The following is an 18,778-nucleotide window of genomic DNA, read 5'->3' on the forward strand; positions in this document are numbered from 1 at the left end:
TGCAGAAGAAAAGGAAAGGAACGATAAGTACAAGATTCAGAGTAGCGGCTATCTCAGATAGAAGAGGAAGGAGAAAGAGGAACAGGGAGGGGGAGGGGCAGCAGAGGACCACACAGATAGGATTCGAGTTATGGTCAAACAGTGGGGTTTTCGTGCTAGGGACAGTGGTTTCAAAGATGTTTATTATATCATTTAAAATGGATAAAAGGCCAGTGATGATAGTGGGCCCTAAACGGAGGATAATGGTGCATCTAGTCCTAAAGTCCAGTTTACAACAAAAACGAATCGAGTTCTTTCCTTCCAAATGCTCATAGGCTCACTGGAACATACGTGAAAGTGACTTAAGAACAGTCACTTAACAGCTCTTTTTCAGATGCCAACATTGTACTACTGAATCCCGGAGTGAAGAAAGTTAGGATTACCACCACGTGCAGCCACACTGGTTTCAAAGGGTTACTTGAATTTTCAGTGCCATCGTCAGTATATGAAGAAAACTGTCCCGTCACACAGTGGCCTGCACTGAAGAATATCACGTTAAACTTTCTGCTGCCTTAAGTCTGGGACTAAATTTGTTCACGTACAAATGGTTTTAACCCACACACGCCCCAGCCTCTCAACTTGGACCTCAGAATTTAACATTTCAGTTGAGTTTTGGAGAAGAAAGAATAGTTTTTCGGATTCCAACAATGATAAGGAAGTCGGGGATTATGGGAAGAATTCCTTTAATCCAGCTCTCTGTTTCTAGTGACAGTATGTCTAAATCACCCCTTCTAGAAGTATTCCCTATATTTATAAGACCACAAGAGAGACTTCGTTTCCTCCTACGGCAAAGTTGAGCTCGCTCGCTCTCCTGTATCTGTGTGAACAGCGAGCCTTGAATGCCGCGCTGAGCTCCTCCAAGCAACAGGATCTGAACACTGTATCCAACCTTCCCTCGGTGTGTGGTTGATCACGGATGGAGGACCTTGGAAATGGGAAGATAGTTTGCAGCCAGTTGGGGAGGCAGATAAGCAAGTATTTTATCTACGTGGGATGTGAAGCAAATGTGTTTGGAGCACGTGACCGGATCTGACTTGTTTTTGAAAGGGTCATTCTCGTTCCTGTGAGGAGAATGGACAGGAGTGGAAACAGGAAGAATAAGTTATAAGACTATAGTAACAATCCGTTACAAATCCAGAGATCATTTGTCAGTTATGAGAGACATGGAGAAAGAGCGAGATTTGGGATGCATGTGGAAGTTGAGCCTCCGAACCTCCCAGTAGATCGGGGAGTCAGGATGAAACATTACACTGAAAGATGAGGAGGAGCAGGCCTGTCACATCTTCCTGGGGCCTTTGGGCTTCTGCCACAGTGCTCGGGCCTCCTTCAGGAGCTTCAGGGGTGCCTTGGGGAAAAGATACTTTTTTAGCCTGTCCTGGACAGTGTTTGAAATGACAGTCGATGTTTCGCTGGGCAAGGAGATAAGAACAGGACTCAACTACCTGGAAAAGTACACCACGCTCCTTCCGCTGGGTTTCTCTCACTCACAGTGTTTTGCCAGCATCCTTACACCAGCAGTTGTCAAGCTTCCCTATGAGGGGTGAACCCTGTGAGCAGCTCCCTACATTGCCCTCCGTATTTTCAACCAGTAGTTGGGATCTAAACAGCCCAGTGGGCCTCAGTTCTGAAGAAGGAATTGAGACTGTGCCCAGCAGGAATATGTGAATATATTGATATCATATCAATAAAATTGGGTTGTTTACCCATTCCCTTGGTGCAGATGGTCGAAACTTCTTTTTAGTCTCACTTGGAGAACACAATTAGTAGTACTTGGGGCATCCTTATTACTGAACTTTTACAACATTATCACTGGATGTCTGGTTTTCCAGCCCATATCAAGGATTACCCAGGTCTGGGACTTGAGGCAGTGTGGCCTGATAGGCGGAGTGTTGACATGGGCCCAGGAAGGCTTTACGTCGTCCCAGGTTTGCAGCTAACCCGCTGACTCTTTCTGTCCATATCTTTACCCTGATTCACCCACCAGGCACTTCTCTGCCCTTGCAAGTAAGTCTTTCCACTGCTGTTAGCACACGATCCTGGAGTGCTGATTCAGTGTGTAAGCCTAGGCCTCGCTTGTAGATATGTCTAGAGAGGGGTGTTTTGCTTCAATGGAATCCAGGAACAAATAATGAAAAGTACACCAAGTACAAGGCCGAGGACAGACCAGGCACACTCTTATCAGTCATCTGAAATATGCACAGCCTTTCCAAAACAAATATGGACTCCTGTTTCTAGGAAAACACCAAAAAGTACTTATCAATTACCCTGTATATGGTTTGTGGAAAAAGACAACATCAGCCTACCCTGAAAGCCATAGCAAAGCAGATTCCTTTGGGCAACGGACAGCCGAGGGCCATGAGTGAGAGCCGCTGCAGAATCCCAGACTGTGGCCTGGGACCCGTCCGTGGAGCCTTTCCTCGCCCTCCCGTGATCCCTGTGTCCCTCAACCTACACCCAGGCAGCTGAGCTCATCCTAGAAGAAGCTGAGGAGCTTGGTGTGTTCTGACTCATGCCCAAAGCCTCTCACTCTTCTTCCTGACCCTTTACAAGTCCAGAGGTGCCTCTCCTGAAGAGATTCCTAGAAAAATAGAGTGTGACCAAGTGGAAGTCCAGTAATAATAACAATAACAAGAGCCACTGTTAGTGGATAGCCTACATTCTGTCAAACATGGGCTTGATGGGCATGATTTTGTTTGATCTTCACGGCAGTCCTGTGAGGTAGGTGTCATCAACCTATTTTACAGAGAGAACTGGCACTGAGCGTTGAAGAAGTTAACTGCCTTGTCCATGATCACATAGCTAGAAAATGGCAGCGGTGAGGGTCTTGTTCAGAATTGGGGCCTTTGACCACTTTCTTCTAGCGCATTCACGGGTGGTGCTAAAGGTAGTTTAGTTCCGGTCACCAGATTTAGAGTATGTCCTGTATTAAGTGGTGTTTTTATCTCAGACGAGGCAGGAAGGGAAATCATTTTGACGTTTAACCCTTAACCTCTTTGCTTTTTGTCCATTTCCCCACCTAGGACCCGAGCCCAGAGGGTACGGAAACCACGGTGCTGTGCAGGGCCCCAGGGCCTGCTTCCCCGCTATTCTGAGAGCCAGGCCGAAGGGCAGGAGCGGCTCTTCAAACTCACAGACAACATACAAGATGAATTGTAAGTTGGAGCCATGGGAAACCAGCCCTTTGGGTTCACCAGGTTGTCTTTTCTGGCTTTGAGTCTGAGAAGTTTCTATCCGATCTGAGTATCAGCGTGACTCTTAGGCCTTGGGACTGGTCAACAAGATTCCTTGGCCCAGATGTTTTATAGATTCGGATATAACAATGGTTCTCAAACTGAGTTCCATAGCGGGACCTTAACGTTGGCAGTCTCCTTCTAATTAGTTCAAAAAGAGAAGATAAAATGTTCTCAATCTAAAGGTTTTTTGCCCTGTAAAACTTTCCTAAACTTTGGTGTTTTGTTGTTTGCTGCAGAATGGTAGTAAAACAAAACAGATAAACAACAAACAACTGGTAGCTGAAATTTTCGGAAATGCAGTGTTCTTAAGGTTGTTTTGTTATTCTTTGAATGTGGAGTCTTATATACTTAGGACCTTGTTATATTTTCAGTTAGTGAAGTTTTTCCTAGTTGATGTGGTAGAATTCAGTATATCGCTATTTTAGGATATTCTGCAGAGACTCTTTTAGCATAAAATGCTCTGTAACCTAAATAGTTACACAGTCCAGAGAAAGCAAAATACTAGTTTAATTTCTCTTAATGCTTATTTCTCTCTCGTAAGATAAAGCAAGCTAGGGAGGGTTCAGAGGACCATGAATGTTTTTTGGTTGGTGGAGGATATCTGAAGTAGAGGTTAGCTCTCAGGAGAGCCTTCAGTGTCATTGTTAGAAATGCTGTTAAGCTAACCTCATCTCATAGTTTTGTAGCAGTATTTGAACGGGGATATCAAAAGCCAAATCCAGAATTCATCTGTTGCTTGCTGCATGGGATGGCATCTTCCTAAATGTGTTTTTTGTAACTCAAGCTCCCTGCAGTGTCATTGGAAAGTCTCTCAGTGATGGAGGCGTATTTCATTATCATAGTCAGCTCAGGCTGCCATAACAAAATACCGTCGACTGAGTGACTTAAACAACAAAAAATTATTTCTCATAGTCTGAGGCTGGGAAGTCCAAGATCAAGGTGCTGGCTGAGTTGGTTCCTGGTGAAGGCTCTCTTCCCGGCTTGCAGATGGCCACCTTCTGGCTGTGTCCTCACATGGCAGAGAAAGGGTGAGCAAGATCTCTGGTGTCTCCTATAGAATCAGGGCCCCACCCTTATGACCTCATTTAACCTTCATTACTTCCTTGCTCCAAATAGGTGGGGACATAATTCTGTCCATAGCGTACATCTGTCTGCTCTTTTAGTCTAGCCTCAGCTCTGGCCATCACTCCAATAACCAGAATCCCCAGTTTTCACTCCAGGGAGGGCTTTATATTCCTGCCTGCCTTCGGCGAGGATTTGGTGCCGTGGCCGCCCTATATACCACTTTGCTGATGTAACTTTTGGCCTTTGGATCGGAGGCGCAGAGAGTCGTTTCTCAGGTGTAGCGGGACGTGGTGCAGAGTCTACTAGAATGGCAGCTCCATGAGGGCCGCAGCTTTTGTCTGTTCCATTCATTGAAGAATCCTCAGTACATGGAACAGTGCCTGGCACGTACTAGGCACTCAGCAAATATTTGTTGAATTAATGGTGGTTGGAAAGTTATTGTACGTTGTGCTTTTAATTTTCTTTCCCACTCACCCTTATTCAAGTGAAACCTTGTGAAATTCATTTTCAAGGCAAACCTTGGTCCTTGTGAAATTCATTTTCAATAGGGTGACATATGCCAAGAACACAGGGAGAAATTGTGTACTACAGCTAACATAGGCTTGCTCCCAGTGAGATACATGCACTGAAAACAGAGCCATGGAAAGCTGAAAACCGAAATCAAAATGAAGTCAGTAAAACAGATTTCATGAAACTCTTGAAATGCATAAGAACTAGGAAAAGATGTTGGCGTGAATGACTTTTGACTCTTAAGATGAAAACCATGTGTCTCTACCCAAGTTTGTGGGTTAAATCTTGCCAGTGAATGTTGAAGAAGCCACATGACCGTAGCCTTCCTCAGTGTACAGGGAAGAAGTCATTGGGGACCTGGCAAATGTTTCTCTTAAGTATCCTCGGTTGTCAGGCTGGGTCTTCACGGTGACGTGAATGTTGGAGGCATCGCTCTGCAAGAAAGGCGTTTTCAGGAGAAGCACAGGAGTGCCGTAGAATACCTGACTTTTATCCTGGAATCGTAATTAAAAACATGTTTAAAGACCCAATTATTTGCATATTTTCCTTCAGAGTTAACCCCTTAAAAGGCTCTTTAATACCTTGCCCTACTGTTCTAACTAAATGTTTCCACATTTTTTTCCAGTTAGACTCACTGTTTCACTTCTGGAAAATATTGTGTAATTACTTCCTGATGTAGTGAAAACCCCGCGAAGTCCACAATGCCATGGTTACTTCAACTTTGTTCTCCCAGATCAAGTTTCATTTAATTTTTTATTTTATTTAATTAATTAGTATTAAAAAGATAGTTGCTGACATATGATTTAAGGCCTGGCCAACTGAAAAGGCTTCAGTTTCGAATGAATCAAATATTACTCTGATATGTTACAAAATTGCCATTACTTTCCATTTTTCTTAAGTTTGGTTCTGAAATCGGATCCTGGGTTAAGATGATGTTAAAGTGAAATTTGTTCTATTTATTGAATTAATTTTTCTCTGTAACTAGTGTCTAGTCTGTAGCCAGAAACCTCATTCTCATTAAAAAAAAGAAAGAAAGAAAGAAGTACCTATTTTATTTCCAATACACCATCACAGACCAAGTTACATACTAGCAATGTAAGCACTAGGGTGGCTCTTTACCTTTTCCAAAAAGGTGCTTACAAGCAATGCACTTGACCTAAGTCGCTGCCCAAACATACTGTTTTCTGGAGTTTATTTGACAATTAGATTATATTTTTAAAATGTAGTTTTAGGAAATAGTATTTGTGAGATTTTTTTTTTTTTAGATATTTTATGCTTTAAAAAAGAAGCTTTCAGTTCTCTATCCCAATTTTAATATTTCGATAGATATATTTAAATATAATTGACTTCCTTTGTAATCCTAAGCATTTTATTTTATGCATTTAAAATTAGCATTCTTAGAAGGGGATTATGGGCCTCCCCAGAATGCCGACGTGGGGGTCCATGATTCCAGAATATTAAGAGCTCCTTAAATTATTATTATTCATTATTTTTTTTTAAATGATTTTTTTTTTAAATTTATTTATTTCTATTTATGGCTGTGTTGGGTCTTCGTTTCTGTGCGAGGGCTTTCTCTAGTTGTGGCAAGCGGGGGCCACTCTTCATCGCGGTGCGTGGGCCTCTCACTATCACGGCCTCTCTTGTTGTGGAGCACAGGCTCCAGACACGCAGGCTCAGTAATCGTGGCTCACGGGCGTAGTCGCTCCGCGGCATGTGGGATCTTCCCAGACCAGGGCTCGAACCCGTGTCCCCTGCATTGGCAGGCAGATTCTCAACCACTGCGCCACCAGGGAAGCCCTCATTATTTTTTAGTATTGTGACTGTGCTAACAAAAAGAGTCCTTATCCTTTAGAGAAATATGCTGGTATATTTACAGATGAAAGGAAAAGGAATGAACAGCAGCAACTAAGAACCCTTCAGGGGCAGCAGGACCTGGGAAGTGGTTCCCATGCAAGACTTTGAAGGTGGTGCTTGCCTTCTGGGGACACTTGAAAGTCACCCACAGGAGGCCGCTTGAGTCTAGTCAGTGTCTTGGAGGCTGTCACTGGATCCCCGGGTCACTTGATCTCAGCCGAGCCAGGCAGCTCCGTGGTCCGTTTGGGTTGTGTGCTCATTTCCATCTGTTTGAGTATGCTCCTCCTCTTCTTCTTCTTTACTGAGATCTTTTTTTAATACAAAAAAAAGTATAAAAAGTAAACCAAAATAGCCTATAAACCCACCAGCCAGGTTAGTCTTTTCTCTTTTTGATGAAATAAACTCATGTACATAGTTAGCAAATTCAAAGAGTACAGAAAGAAAGAAAATCAAGAGTAAAATTTCTCCTTTCTTGACCCCTTTGTAAACATACTGTTTATATATTTTGTATCCTGTCTATCCTTCTTGAGAAATTGCAGATAGAGATAGAAATCAGAATTTTTTATTTTGAGCACAGGTTATAGTGTTGATTCTAATAGCATATAATTGTAAATAAAAACCTTATAGTAATATATGCAGTCTCAAAACGAAAACAAAAGATCAGACCTTTTGAGAAGTGGGATAGAATTCATTGGCCTCCGTTTTCTAAACCAGGAAATAATCTACCAATAACCTTTGACACTTAGGAAATTGGATATTCTTTGATATGCCACTAAATTAAAACTTTCATTTGGCGGATTATCCAGCTACTCTGATAAAAGTTAATGGCTTGTCTTTGCTGTACACCTGAAACTAACACAACATTGTAAATTGACTATACTTCAATAGAAAGAAAGGCACGGAGGGAGGGAGGAAGGAAGGAAGGGAAAGTTAGTAGCTTGCTAAATCTTTAACAAGTTAAATCAAGACTTCTGAGAGAATTCTTTATCTTTACCACTGGGTAAAATACATGCAACATCCAAAGTTGTGCACTGGCAAATTCCATTGGACCCTACAACGTAAATTCATTGTTATTTTCTGAGACTACATAACACATGAATTTATTGCATCCTACTATGTCCCAGGACAAGTTCACAGTCTAGCAGGGGAAGCAGACACTATTACCAACTATCTATAAACATGTGATTGCTTTTAAAATACAAGTATGGGCCATGTGTTATGGGACCACAAGGGCAAGTGATTAATTTGTGCCTAGAAAGCCAGGGAAGGCTGTTGGCAGTTGATCTGGTCCTGCAGCACAAGGAGAAATGGGCCGAGAAGAGAGAAAGGCATGAGTGCCGGGCAAAGGCTCAGAGGCAGGAGAGTTAGCGGCATTTCTGGGGGGACTCCAGTTAGCTGGGTGTGGTTGCAGCACACGTGTGGGAGGGAAGGAGCGGAGGTTGGAAAGCTGGAAAGGTGGGTTACAAGGCCAGATGCTGAGAGCTTTTTTTAAACCCCCCCCCTTCCCCCCTTGGTGTCCATACAGATTCTGAGAGCCGTAACGGCTTCCTGTAGGCAGTGGTGAGATTTTGAAGAGAATCTCACTCAAAATGACGTTAAAAATGTAACCTTGACAGCAACAGAGAAAGGGATCAGAGTTGGAGAGACTGGGGGCAGGAAAGCACTTAGGAGGCCCTGGGAGTGATCCAGGTGAGTGCAGACTGGCAGAGAAGAGGGGGAGAGGGGACAGGGAGGCAGGCGTCAGTACAGTCAGTAGACTGACCAGGTTTAGAAGCTGAGCCAGGAGCAGGGCTGAGAGGGACTCAAGGGCTGCTTGCCTAGTCGGTTGGATGGAGATGCCGTCAACTGCGAGGGGCGGTGCCGGAGGAGGAGAGGATTCGAGAGGCCGTGGTGAGTGTGAGGACCCGTGGGACGTGTGCGCCGAGATGCTCTGCAAGACCCCAGGCTCAGACACAGGTGTGCGGTCACACCTGGACTTGGGGAGTGACACGTGCGGGGCAGGAGCCTGTTCTAGGAGCACTCCTGGAGTAAGACAGCTCTGAACTCTTCTGATTTTGAAATGCCTACAAAGTGAGGAAAATAAACATATATAAATAGAGTTAATAAAGCAAAAAAAAAAGAGTGGGAGAAAAAGAAAGAAATCAATTGAAAAGGGTAATTGAAACAATTGGCAGATTTCTCTCTCCCTAAGGAGCAATAATTGGTCCTGAGCCTGTTTCCTTGTGGTCTCTTAGAGGGTCACTCATTTTCCCAACCTGCTGAAGCAAGGATCTGTAGTAGACTTGCAAGGGGACCTTCCCCACAGGATTAGGATAACTTAGCATCTGTTCTCAACAAAAGAAAGAAATAACAATAGCCACCATTAGTTGGGCGTGTAGATCAGTTCTAATCATCACAGTGGCCCTAAGAGGAGATATGATGATCCTCCCTCTACACATGACGGCAAGAAACTGTGAGCCAAGCCATGCGGCTGGTGACAGAGCCAGTTGGCACCTAAGATTGGCTGGTTCCAACGGCGCATCAGCCTTGGGGCTTGGAGACAACATTTCTACCTGCCACAGAGCGAGAGGGTTGAAGCTATTGTTGGTAATGCCATTGGTGTTGATGAGAATACCCTGTGGTATCATGGTTTGAGATATTGTTTGTCGTAGTGGGTGCTACTTCTGCGGCATTGAACCTTGGCCGGGTTCACCCACTGTTAGAACCTGTCGTCTTGGAGAATGGTGTAAGCCATATGCCACAGCTTTCCTTTCTCTCAGAAGAAGCTTTCTCTCAGAAGAAGTTGATCCCAAGGTCAGAATGTCCTCTTTCTCTCCTTAAAGGAGAGTTATAAGTGAAACTTTTAACTAATGTCTAAAAATCCTGTTTTTTGTTTTTTGTTTTGTGGCACGTGGGCTCCGGAGCACAGGCTCACCAGTTGTGGCGCGTGCGATATGTGGGACCTTCCTGGACCAGGGCTCGAACCCGTGTCCCCTGCATTGGCAGGTGGATTCTCAGCCACTGTGCCACCAGGGGAGTCCCCGCCTGATTTTTTATGGAATCATTCACGGTGTCTACAGTGCACTGGGCAGCTTCTCTGGTTCTTCATATTTGAAGGGTACAGCTTATCCAGAGGCTGCGTGTCTCTGGCCACATTTTTTCATTCTTCCTCCGAATTAATAATAGGTCAGAGGGTAGAAGGACACACTCAGGATCGACCTGAGACCACATGGCTTTCCTCCCCATGTCATGCCACGAGGGTTTGCAGTGGTCACTCATTCATGAGCCAAGAGCAGCCCTGCGTGAAGCGAGGCGGGTACGGGGGATGAAGAGTGGAGAGCCCTGTGTCTAGACTCAGCTCATGTGAGGCCATAGCCGCTGCCACTCTGGACGAAACCCTGAGCCTCTCAAGTGATGCAAATGAAAGGCTGTGGAGCACAGGCCTTTGCAGGGGACGGCCAGGCAGGGAGGGGGACACCGGGCTTTCACGACAAAGGGACAGAGGCGGGGGCAGATGGGCAGAGAAGCGCTGAGTGCACTCACTGGCTCGGCTTCTCTTGTCCCCCTGGGTTTTGGTTCCTCTCTCTCAGTGACAAGTTTGGGGTTGGTCTCCATTACAGGAGGGGACCCGTACTCTGGAGCTCAGTTTTAATTATTCTTTGTTGTGGTTTCCAGATTTTGTTTTTTAAAAAATGTATGCTGTAATGATGGAACCCAAAGCCTTGGTCACTGGTTGTGGGAGTTCCAGGGGAGCATCAGGAGGAGAATGGAGAGAGAGACGCTGTTGGCTAAGTCAGTGTCTGGGTTCTTGCTCAGACCCTGGTCCGGGTGGTCCGGGACCCTGGCACTCCAGCTGAGGCCCCGCTGTCTCCCTTTCCCCTCCTTTCACTTAGACCCTTGGCTGCTTTTGACTTGAAAAGACTAGAACATTTCATGTAAATGTCCAAAAATTACTGTCTGTATTAGCTTCAGGGTACGAATAGGGCCCCTGGGCTCACAGAATAGAGATCTGTGCACATTTACAAACTGCTCCTCTCCCCTCACATTTCTGTAATGGACGTGAATTCCTTTTTTTTTTTTAATGTATTTATTTATTATTTATTTTTGGCTGTGTTGGGTCTTCGTTGCTGCACGCGGGCTTTCTCTAGTTGCGGTGAGCGGGGGCTACTCTTCATTGCGGTGCGCGGGCCTCTCACCGCGGTAGCCTCTCGTTGCGGAGCTCGGGCTCTAGGCGCGAGGGCTTCAGTAGTTATGGCACGTGGGCTTCAGTAGTTGTGGCTCGTGGGCTCTAGAGCGCAGGCTCAGTAGTTGTGGCTCATGGGCTTAGTTGCTCCGTGGCATGTGGGATCTTCCCGGACCAGGGCTCTAATCCGTGTCCCCTGCATTGGCAGGCGGATTCTTCACCACTGCGCCACCAGGGAAGCCCGGCCATGGATTTAGTGACTTTGTGACGGCAGGTGGTATGATCTCTATCAGATGAAGCAACTGAGCCGCAGAGACAGCAGCTGGCCCAGCCTGGTGGGTTTCCCTGCCCGCTTGGCCTGCGCTTCCCCCACTGTGTGGAGCAACTTCCACTAGAGCGTCCCAGCTCAGAGCCACCCTTCCTCCTTCCTTCCACCCAGAGCAGAAGTTGTTCTGGCCTGATGGAGGACTTTGCATCGTCTGTGGCCTCTTGAAAGGGAGTCTGTTTTAAAGAAGTCCAGTTTGGAAAGGGCACTAATAATGTCAGCCAGTCGGCCCGGGTGTAAGAGTAGCTGCCCAGACGGAAAGGCCTTGGCCCTTTTAGAGGCTGTGCGTAAATATCAGACAGTGGGTACTAAACAGGGTGAGAGTGGAGGCACGGGTGATGGGATAGAAGTACCCCATCTTGTGCTGGACCAGAGGAAAGGTAACAATGTCTACTGGATTTTTAATGCACGTGCTGCTCTCACCCTAATTGCGGTGGCCAACTTCGGGGATCTCCTTTGAGAGCCCATTACAGCCTCAATCGCCGTGTGCCCGGCCCACCTGTGCTCACAGGTCCTAGGCCATTTTCAGTTTTTAAGCTAGTTTCCCAGCAAGTTCTAGCTGGTCCTGTGATCCTTCCTCTCTTTGTCAGGAAGCTTTTTTCATCTCTCTCTGTCTCTCTGTCTCTTTCTGTCACCTTTTCTTCCCCTGGACCAGCTATTTTAGATTTCAGTTGGTTTCTTTAAATGATACTGCTGCCCCCTGGATACTGTCAGAGCCCGGGATACGGGAAATTCCGTGCTAAGTGGCCTGAACACCAAAAGCTGCTGGGTATTTCTAATTTTGGCATTGAGACTTTACAAGTCTACATTCTTGGCATTGCCAACCAGTTAGAATAGAACAATAAACCCCAATTTTTGTCATGTGAGGCTGTAATTAGAATGGCAGCTGGAACCAGGCATATTTTCACTGAGTACTGAGGGGGTGGCCGGCTCAGTGGTGGGTGCCCAGGGAGACACGGGGGGGCATAGGGTGTGGACCCCACTCTTACATCAGCTTAGTCAGAGAGTCAAGTACCTGTCCGGGAAACAAAATGAGAACAAGTAGTTGCTTGGCAGTGCCCTTGACGGTAAGCGAGGAAGCCTTCAGAAGTGGGCGCAGGGTGGGCGTGTTTCTCGGGAAGCTTCAGAGAGAACGCGTGAGTCCTTGGGCCGAGAGACAAGGCGTGTTCAGGATGGGGGGCTCTCTGAGCCCCGAGGTGAGCAGGGCCTGGCGCCAGCTTGGGACTGAGAGAGGACCGGCCTGCCCAGCAGCAGGCGGGCCTGCTCCATCCCATCCGAGGACCGGCCTGCCCAGCAGCAGGCGGGCCTGCTCCATCCCATCCGAGTTCGGCGACCGCTGACCGTGGAACAAAGCCATCCTGGGACCCGGTCCCTGAGCCGTTCCGGGGGAGCCGTGGCTCCAGGCAACTGCGCTGTGGCAATTCCTCTCAGGACATCAAGTCCCAGGGGGCCGGGGCTTGACAGCCAGCCTGTCGTCAGCTCTTAGTATTCTTGCCGTCCCCGACGTGGCGGCCCCATTGTGGAAGGCTGTCACAAGATGGGGCCGAGGCAGCCAGGCCTGGGAGAGCTGTCACGGCGGTTTCCAAGGGTCACTGCTCTTCATTCAGTAGCCGAGCTGAGAGCTTTGACGCGCATACATTTCCACTTTAAATCTGGGGCTCCAGGGAAGAAGAGATTTTTTTCTGAGTGGCCCTAAAGCCCCTAGAAGTGATGACTGAGAGTTTATGGAAATCAAGATTCCAGCTTTACCTAAAAAAGCACTCTCTAACCGTTGAGTTCTGAGAACGCGGTGGTGGTCTCACCAGTGAGTCCCGGCCCTGGAGGTGCTGAGCTGAGACCAGGTGACCTCTTACTAAACTGTGACAAAAAGGAAGTAGACGTAGGTGCGCACATGGGGAAGGCGTGCCGTCCTCTGGAGGCGCCTAGGTTGGTGCCCCATCCGGTTCCGCTTTCCCCGCGTCCATCTCCACCCCCCCCTGCCCACGACTTCCAGCCCTGCGGCTGACCCTCCCCCACCCCACCTTCCCGGTGAACCTTCTCAGCTGCTGCTTCAGTCAGCATTTCAAAGCATTGTATTTCCTCCTTCTCTTCTGCCCAACAAAGCACTGCTACAGTTTTCTCTAAGCCTTAGGCTATAAAAAGGCCATGGAATTGTTTCTCCCGTTGATACCCCTGGTCGTATTTATCGAGCCCCCCTGTGTAAGGGCTCTGTGCTTTACACACTGGCCTCACAGCAGCCCTCAGAGGCCAGTGTCACTTTTTTTTTATTCCTAATTTACACACAAGGAGACGGAGGCTCAGAGTGGGTGAGCCCCCTGCCCAAGGCGTAGTGAAGGAGGGAGCCTGGCTTCACGGTCGGAGCCTCGGGCCCCCCTCCTACAGCCTCAGCCTCCAGGGGCAGCTGGCGAGGCTCTGCGCGCCCTTCTCACTCCGCCTCTTTCTCTGCAGCTTCATAGCCGTGGAGAACATCGACAGCTACTGTGTGCTCATCTCCTCCAAGGCTGTCTACTTCCTGAAAAGCGGAGACTACCTAGACCGGGAGGCCATTTTCCTGGAAGTCAAGTACGACGATCTCTACCACTGCCTCGTCTCCAAAGACCACGGGAAGGTGTATGTGCAGGTGACCAAGAAGGCCGTGAACACGAGCAGTGGGGTGTCCATCCCCGGCCCTTCCCACCAGAAGCCGATGGTGAGTGCACCCCTGCGCTGTCTCCTCAGCCAGCCGCTGCCCTGCTGGTGCTTCTCAGCCGGAAAGTGTTTGCTGAGCGTGAGGCTTGGGCTGGGCTGTTGTGAGGCCCCGGGGGTCCTGCTTCTTAGTCCTGCAGGCAGAAGGCGCTCAGCGTGTGTGGGGTGGGGCGATGCCGCTCTCCCAGCTCCACCAGCTCCACCGGAGGGTGGGTTGCTCGAAGCTTGTGCCTCGGTTTCCCACCCATACAGTACGGGCAGGATTACCGCCTCTAATCAGCCGTGAGGACCAGCTGACATGATGCACGGGGGTGTTTTATTCCTAAGATGGGACTCTTCGGCGCATTGAATCTAAGAAAGCGTTAGAGCACACATTGGCTTCTTCATGGCTTCCCCTCTGGAATGATTGGAAACTAACTTTTTTTTCCGCACAAGGAAGCAATATCTAGCATAGGCCCCTACCCATGGTAAAAGCTCAATGAATATCTGTAAATAAACTTTACACTTGACCTCCAAAAGGTACAAGATATTGTTGTGGCAGGACTTTTCAATAACACCGATCCTGTTAATAACCAGCATTCGTTAAGGGCTTACTATGTGTCAGGCTGGATTCTAAGTACTTATAGATTATTTAATGTTGTACTGCTGTTGTCCCCACTTGACTGGTAAGGAGGCTTGGTGAGGACAGGTGACTCGCTCAGGGTTATCCGGCCAACACCGGAGGGAGCTGGGGTTCAAACCCACGTGCCCGTGCAGCTCCAGAGCTGGCAGCCTGGACCACTCTGCTGCCTCCGCTCAGAGGAGCTGTTGTTGGCTCGGCAGAAGCACGTGTGAGGGACCCCACCGCCAGCCATATTCTAACGTGGGATCTTTTCATGAGACCAGGTGTTAGCCCTGCTCATTTTTCACCTGGAATGCTAGGATTTTCAAGCCTGCATTCGAGAATGACTTGCCATTCAAAATGGCCCTGCTTATCTCAGTGTTTCCACAGATGAGAAGCAGCAACAAGCCTTTTTGGGCCTCTCTCCCTTGACCTTCTCCCTGCCCAGGAATGTGCTTGGGTTTGGTTTGGCTTGTGCAGGCTCCCCTGGGGTCATTGGCTTAGGTTAGGGCCGGTAGATTAATTGAGTTAACACCCAAAAGCCTGAGTATTTCCACAAGTTCCTTTCGGAGGTGGGGAGCTTTGCCCAGCTGCACTTTCGCCCTTTCAAGGCAAGTGAGCTTTCTTGATAAGAAAGGCCTCGAGGGCATTTGTGTGCTTTGACCATCACCAGACTTTAGATGTGAATCCCAAGTCTTTGTTCTCCACTTAGTCTCACCTCAGCTGGTCCTCACACCTCGGCGCTGAAACTGGTTCTCAGTTACAGGCAGTCCCAAATGTCGGGTGATTATGGGTCGACTGCACAGTCACCTGGGGAATAAGTTCAAGATACAGGTTCCAGAGATCCACCCTAGACCTCGAATCGGCATAACCAGGAGTAGGGCCCTGGGAATCTGTTTCTTAAAACTACACCCATGCTGTTCTGATCCGCAGTCAGGCTGGGGGCTGCTGCCTGGGTGGATTTCAATGGCCCGTGTCCCGTGATTCTGTTTGGCTTCCCACCTTGGCGGCAGGTTACTCATTCTGTCCTTTTCTTCAGGTCCACGTGAAATCAGAGGTCCTTGCTATCAAGTTATCACAAGAAATAAACTATGCAAAGAGCCTTTACTATGAACAGCAACTTATGTTAAGACTCAATGAAAACCAAGAGCAGTTGGAGCTGGACTCCTGAGAAGCCCCAGCTGCGGAGGGACACTCCCAGGCGTAGACCCCAAACCAGTCAGGAGGGGAGAGGCCCGTGGGCTTGGCTTAGGTTAGAGGAAACCAGAATAAGGTTTGGGGGATGCTGTCAAGAGGGAGAGTAAATACTGATGAGGGGGGGCACAAATGGAACCATATTAATTTGTGGGGCAGGGGGTTACTTTAGATTATGGGGAGGTAATTTTTAAGAGGCATTGGTTGAATAATGTTTAAAACAAAGAAAGTGTAACTGAGATCAATCTAATTTTTAGATTGCCCTGTATTTTGTTAACATGTATATATGTACAACTGTGTGTTTGTAAATACGTAGGAGCATTTCTGAACAGGGCCTGTGATGTGTGTTAAGGTTTGTTAACTGTAAAGTAATATAAAATTATATTGGATCTTCTATTGCACTAATTCTACACGTCTCATTCAGGGTACTGTCTGTGAAGAGGGATTCTTGGAAGCTGCAGAATGTTATGCCTTAGTTCGGGAAACTAGAGTATTCACGGTCAGGTGGGCTGAGGTGAGGAAGCAGGTGCGTCAAGAGCGACGCCTTTGAAACCTGTGCTCGTCCCGCTGGAGCCGCGAACCGAAGTGTCTAGACCCAGAGCCAGCCCTTGATGAGGCCTAGGAGAGTGACTCGGACGCATCTTTTATTTATTTCCCCCCCAGTTTAAAGACAGTTCTTAGTGTGTCACAAGTTATTTTTTATCTGCCTGTCTCGCTGGCTCTCTCCTGACTAGTCTTGCCAGACTTTGAGGTAAAACTTTGAGGTGTGTTCTGTTACCGCGCACACACACACACGCCAGCATTATAAGGTTTCCTTGGGTTATTGTCAGAGAGGCCAGTTTGAAACATTGGTAGGCTCTGATAACTTAGAAGGGGAAAAAAATCCCGTAGGACTGTTTAACAGATCAAAGATCCACAAATTTATCAAAAACCCACAGCGAGAGTGTTCCCTCCCCGGGGCAGCAGCAGCAAAGGAGGTCCTGGGACTCTGTTCTCCTTAGTAAATACAGGCAGCCACCCAGCCCCGCAGCCCTGGGGACGCGGTGACGGCAGCCCTGGGATGAGAAGGGAGAAGGAGAGAGTCTTAGAAAAGGGAATGAAATCTGAGTGCTAAAAAGCTGTTCTTGTAAGTTTGGGGCCAAGATTTGGCCAAAATATCTCTTGCCCTTGGTTTTAAATTCCAACCGGTGGCAAGGCCTAGACCGAGTGCCCTCTCCTTCCTGGGTCTTGTTTCTGTGGTTTCTCTTTTCTGTAAGGAATAACCAAGGTAGGGAGAGGGGAGGCCTAGAATGAATGACTAGCCTTGTGATTTTTTAATTTTTATTTTAATAAATCTAGTCAGTCTCTACAACCATGTCACATGTAGCTGAGATCTAAAAGGACCCATCAGATCAGTGGATGCGTGGAAGGTTTTGGTGTTTATAACTCATGACCCAGATCCTTCCAAAACACAAATGAAGCTAATCTGTCTTTCTCTCCCCACTCGGAGTGTGTGTGTGTGTGTGTGTGTGTGTGTGTGTGTGTGTGTGTGTGTGTGTGTGTGTGTGTGTGTTTTCAAAGAGCTTTAACCCAAGTGCTTAGTGCTTTGGCAAAATAGTGTTTTCAGGGCTCGTCTTGAACTCCAGGATTGATATATGGTTTTCACTGAACTCTGGGTTCATGGACTGCAGAACTGACACCCAGTTTTTGAAGGGTCGGGGTGGGTTTTTGGTCCGTCGGTTGGTTGGTTCTGCTGGGCCACAGCCGTGCGCCAGGTGCGGCTCCCTGCAGGCTCCTCGTCTTCCTCACCAGCCTCCCGCCCTGCACCCCACACGTTTGGCTTGTGGTTTTTGTCATCAGTAACGCACTGCCTGAGATCATGACCTCTTAACCATGAGACTCTCAGAGGGTTGATGGTTTGTGTCAGTGAGCCTTCTGTCACTTTCTGGAATGAAGTCACTTGGGAGTTCTGTTGGATTGAGGAGCTTGGTGTTACTAAGGAAGCCTAACTTTGGGCCCAGCGGCAACCGGTGTTCTCTGCAGCTCTGCCAACGGGAAGTTGGTTGAGGGCTGCGCTGTGGAATGGTGCTCCCAGGAGACTCCAGAGGGGTGTTGAGATGCCCTCCTCGCGGCTCCTTTCTAAATTTCATCAGCCCTCGAAATACAATAGTTGCTCATCTCCCTACTGCACAACTCCCCTCTGACGTTTGCGCCTTGGAAGAGGCAGATGTTAAAATGGGATCCAAAGACCAAATGGGGCGGGGTTGGGGGGTGGGTGCCAGCTAAGAGCTTGTCAGGCTCCCTCCGCCCTCGCAGCCCTCTTGCCAGGCCTGGTGATGATAAGGTTTCAGGGGCTTTGGACATAGTTTCCTGGTTTGCCAGGAAAAAATCCAAAGCTTTGGAGGAAGCAGGCCCTGGCTCTGGCTTTTAAATTGGTATTTAGCCAGCGATGTCTGAGACATTGTTATGATAATTTCTGCCGATTTTCTTGCTGCCTCAAGTACCCATTTCCTCTCCGAGGAAAGTAAAATAAATTGAATCAGGAGAACTTGGGCAAGCAGAAAGCAAAGCCCCCTTGATGCCCTGACCCAGCACAGCTGGCCGCATCACCGCCTGGCCACAGCTGCTTTCCTCACCCACCAGAAAGGCTGGCTGTTGTGTGCTTCCCACACCTGGGCCTGCTCACTGCTGACTGGGAAACAGAAACATGGCCTCGTAGCGGCCCGAGTGCCTCACCGTGGTGGAGACGCACCTCTGGGTTTGGAAGGCTCCTGGGCCGCTTTGTTTTTAAGCATCATCTGTGCCTCAAAATACCATAGTAGCTGCTCGATAATATTCTGAAAATAAAGTATCTGGGTCTCCACCGTGTGAACACTCTTATAATCACCAATCTGTTGAGACTCTTGAATCTGTTTCTCATATCAGAGTCACTATTTTTCTTCCTGTGGAATAAAATGCTCTGTTGACTTCCAAACATCTTGTTTCCTTCTGGTTTCTTGCCGTCCCATAGATTGTAGAACCATCGCCAATGACAAATGCCAAACGTATTACAACATGCGCAGTCACACGCAGGCTTTCCCTCGCTCCGGGCAAGCGCGTTCCCAGGCCAGCCCTGCACCTCGGGACTTGCT

General features: G+C 47.9%; 1 protein-coding gene and 1 non-coding gene across 6 annotated transcripts in view; both read left to right on the forward strand.

Moving 5' to 3' along the window:
* VPS13D (vacuolar protein sorting 13 homolog D) overlaps positions 1-16,062 on the forward strand; it is a 246,652-nt gene extending 230,590 nt beyond the window's left edge. For 4 of the 5 annotated variants that reach the window (XM_057535232.1, XM_057535241.1, XM_057535246.1 and 1 more), the window contains 3 exons: positions 3,060-3,191; positions 13,637-13,877; positions 15,514-16,062. In XM_057535232.1, the coding sequence (XP_057391215.1) occupies positions 3,060-3,191; positions 13,637-13,877; positions 15,514-15,645 (505 nt within the window). In that variant the 3' untranslated portion in view covers positions 15,646-16,062. Of the gene's footprint in view, positions 1-3,059; positions 3,192-4,184; positions 4,301-13,636; positions 13,878-15,513 lie in introns of those variants that run through there. The other variant, XM_057535260.1, reaches the window with a different exon arrangement.
* Positions 14,023-14,168, forward strand: LOC114236286 (small nucleolar RNA ACA59). The gene has a single exon (XR_003622253.2). It is a non-coding gene; the product is annotated as a small nucleolar RNA ACA59 (small nucleolar RNA).
* Positions 16,063-18,778: the final 2,716 nt, after the last annotated feature.

This window comes from Balaenoptera acutorostrata, chromosome 1, assembly GCF_949987535.1.
Source record: "Balaenoptera acutorostrata chromosome 1, mBalAcu1.1, whole genome shotgun sequence".
Classification (NCBI taxonomy): Eukaryota; Metazoa; Chordata; class Mammalia; order Artiodactyla; family Balaenopteridae; genus Balaenoptera; species Balaenoptera acutorostrata.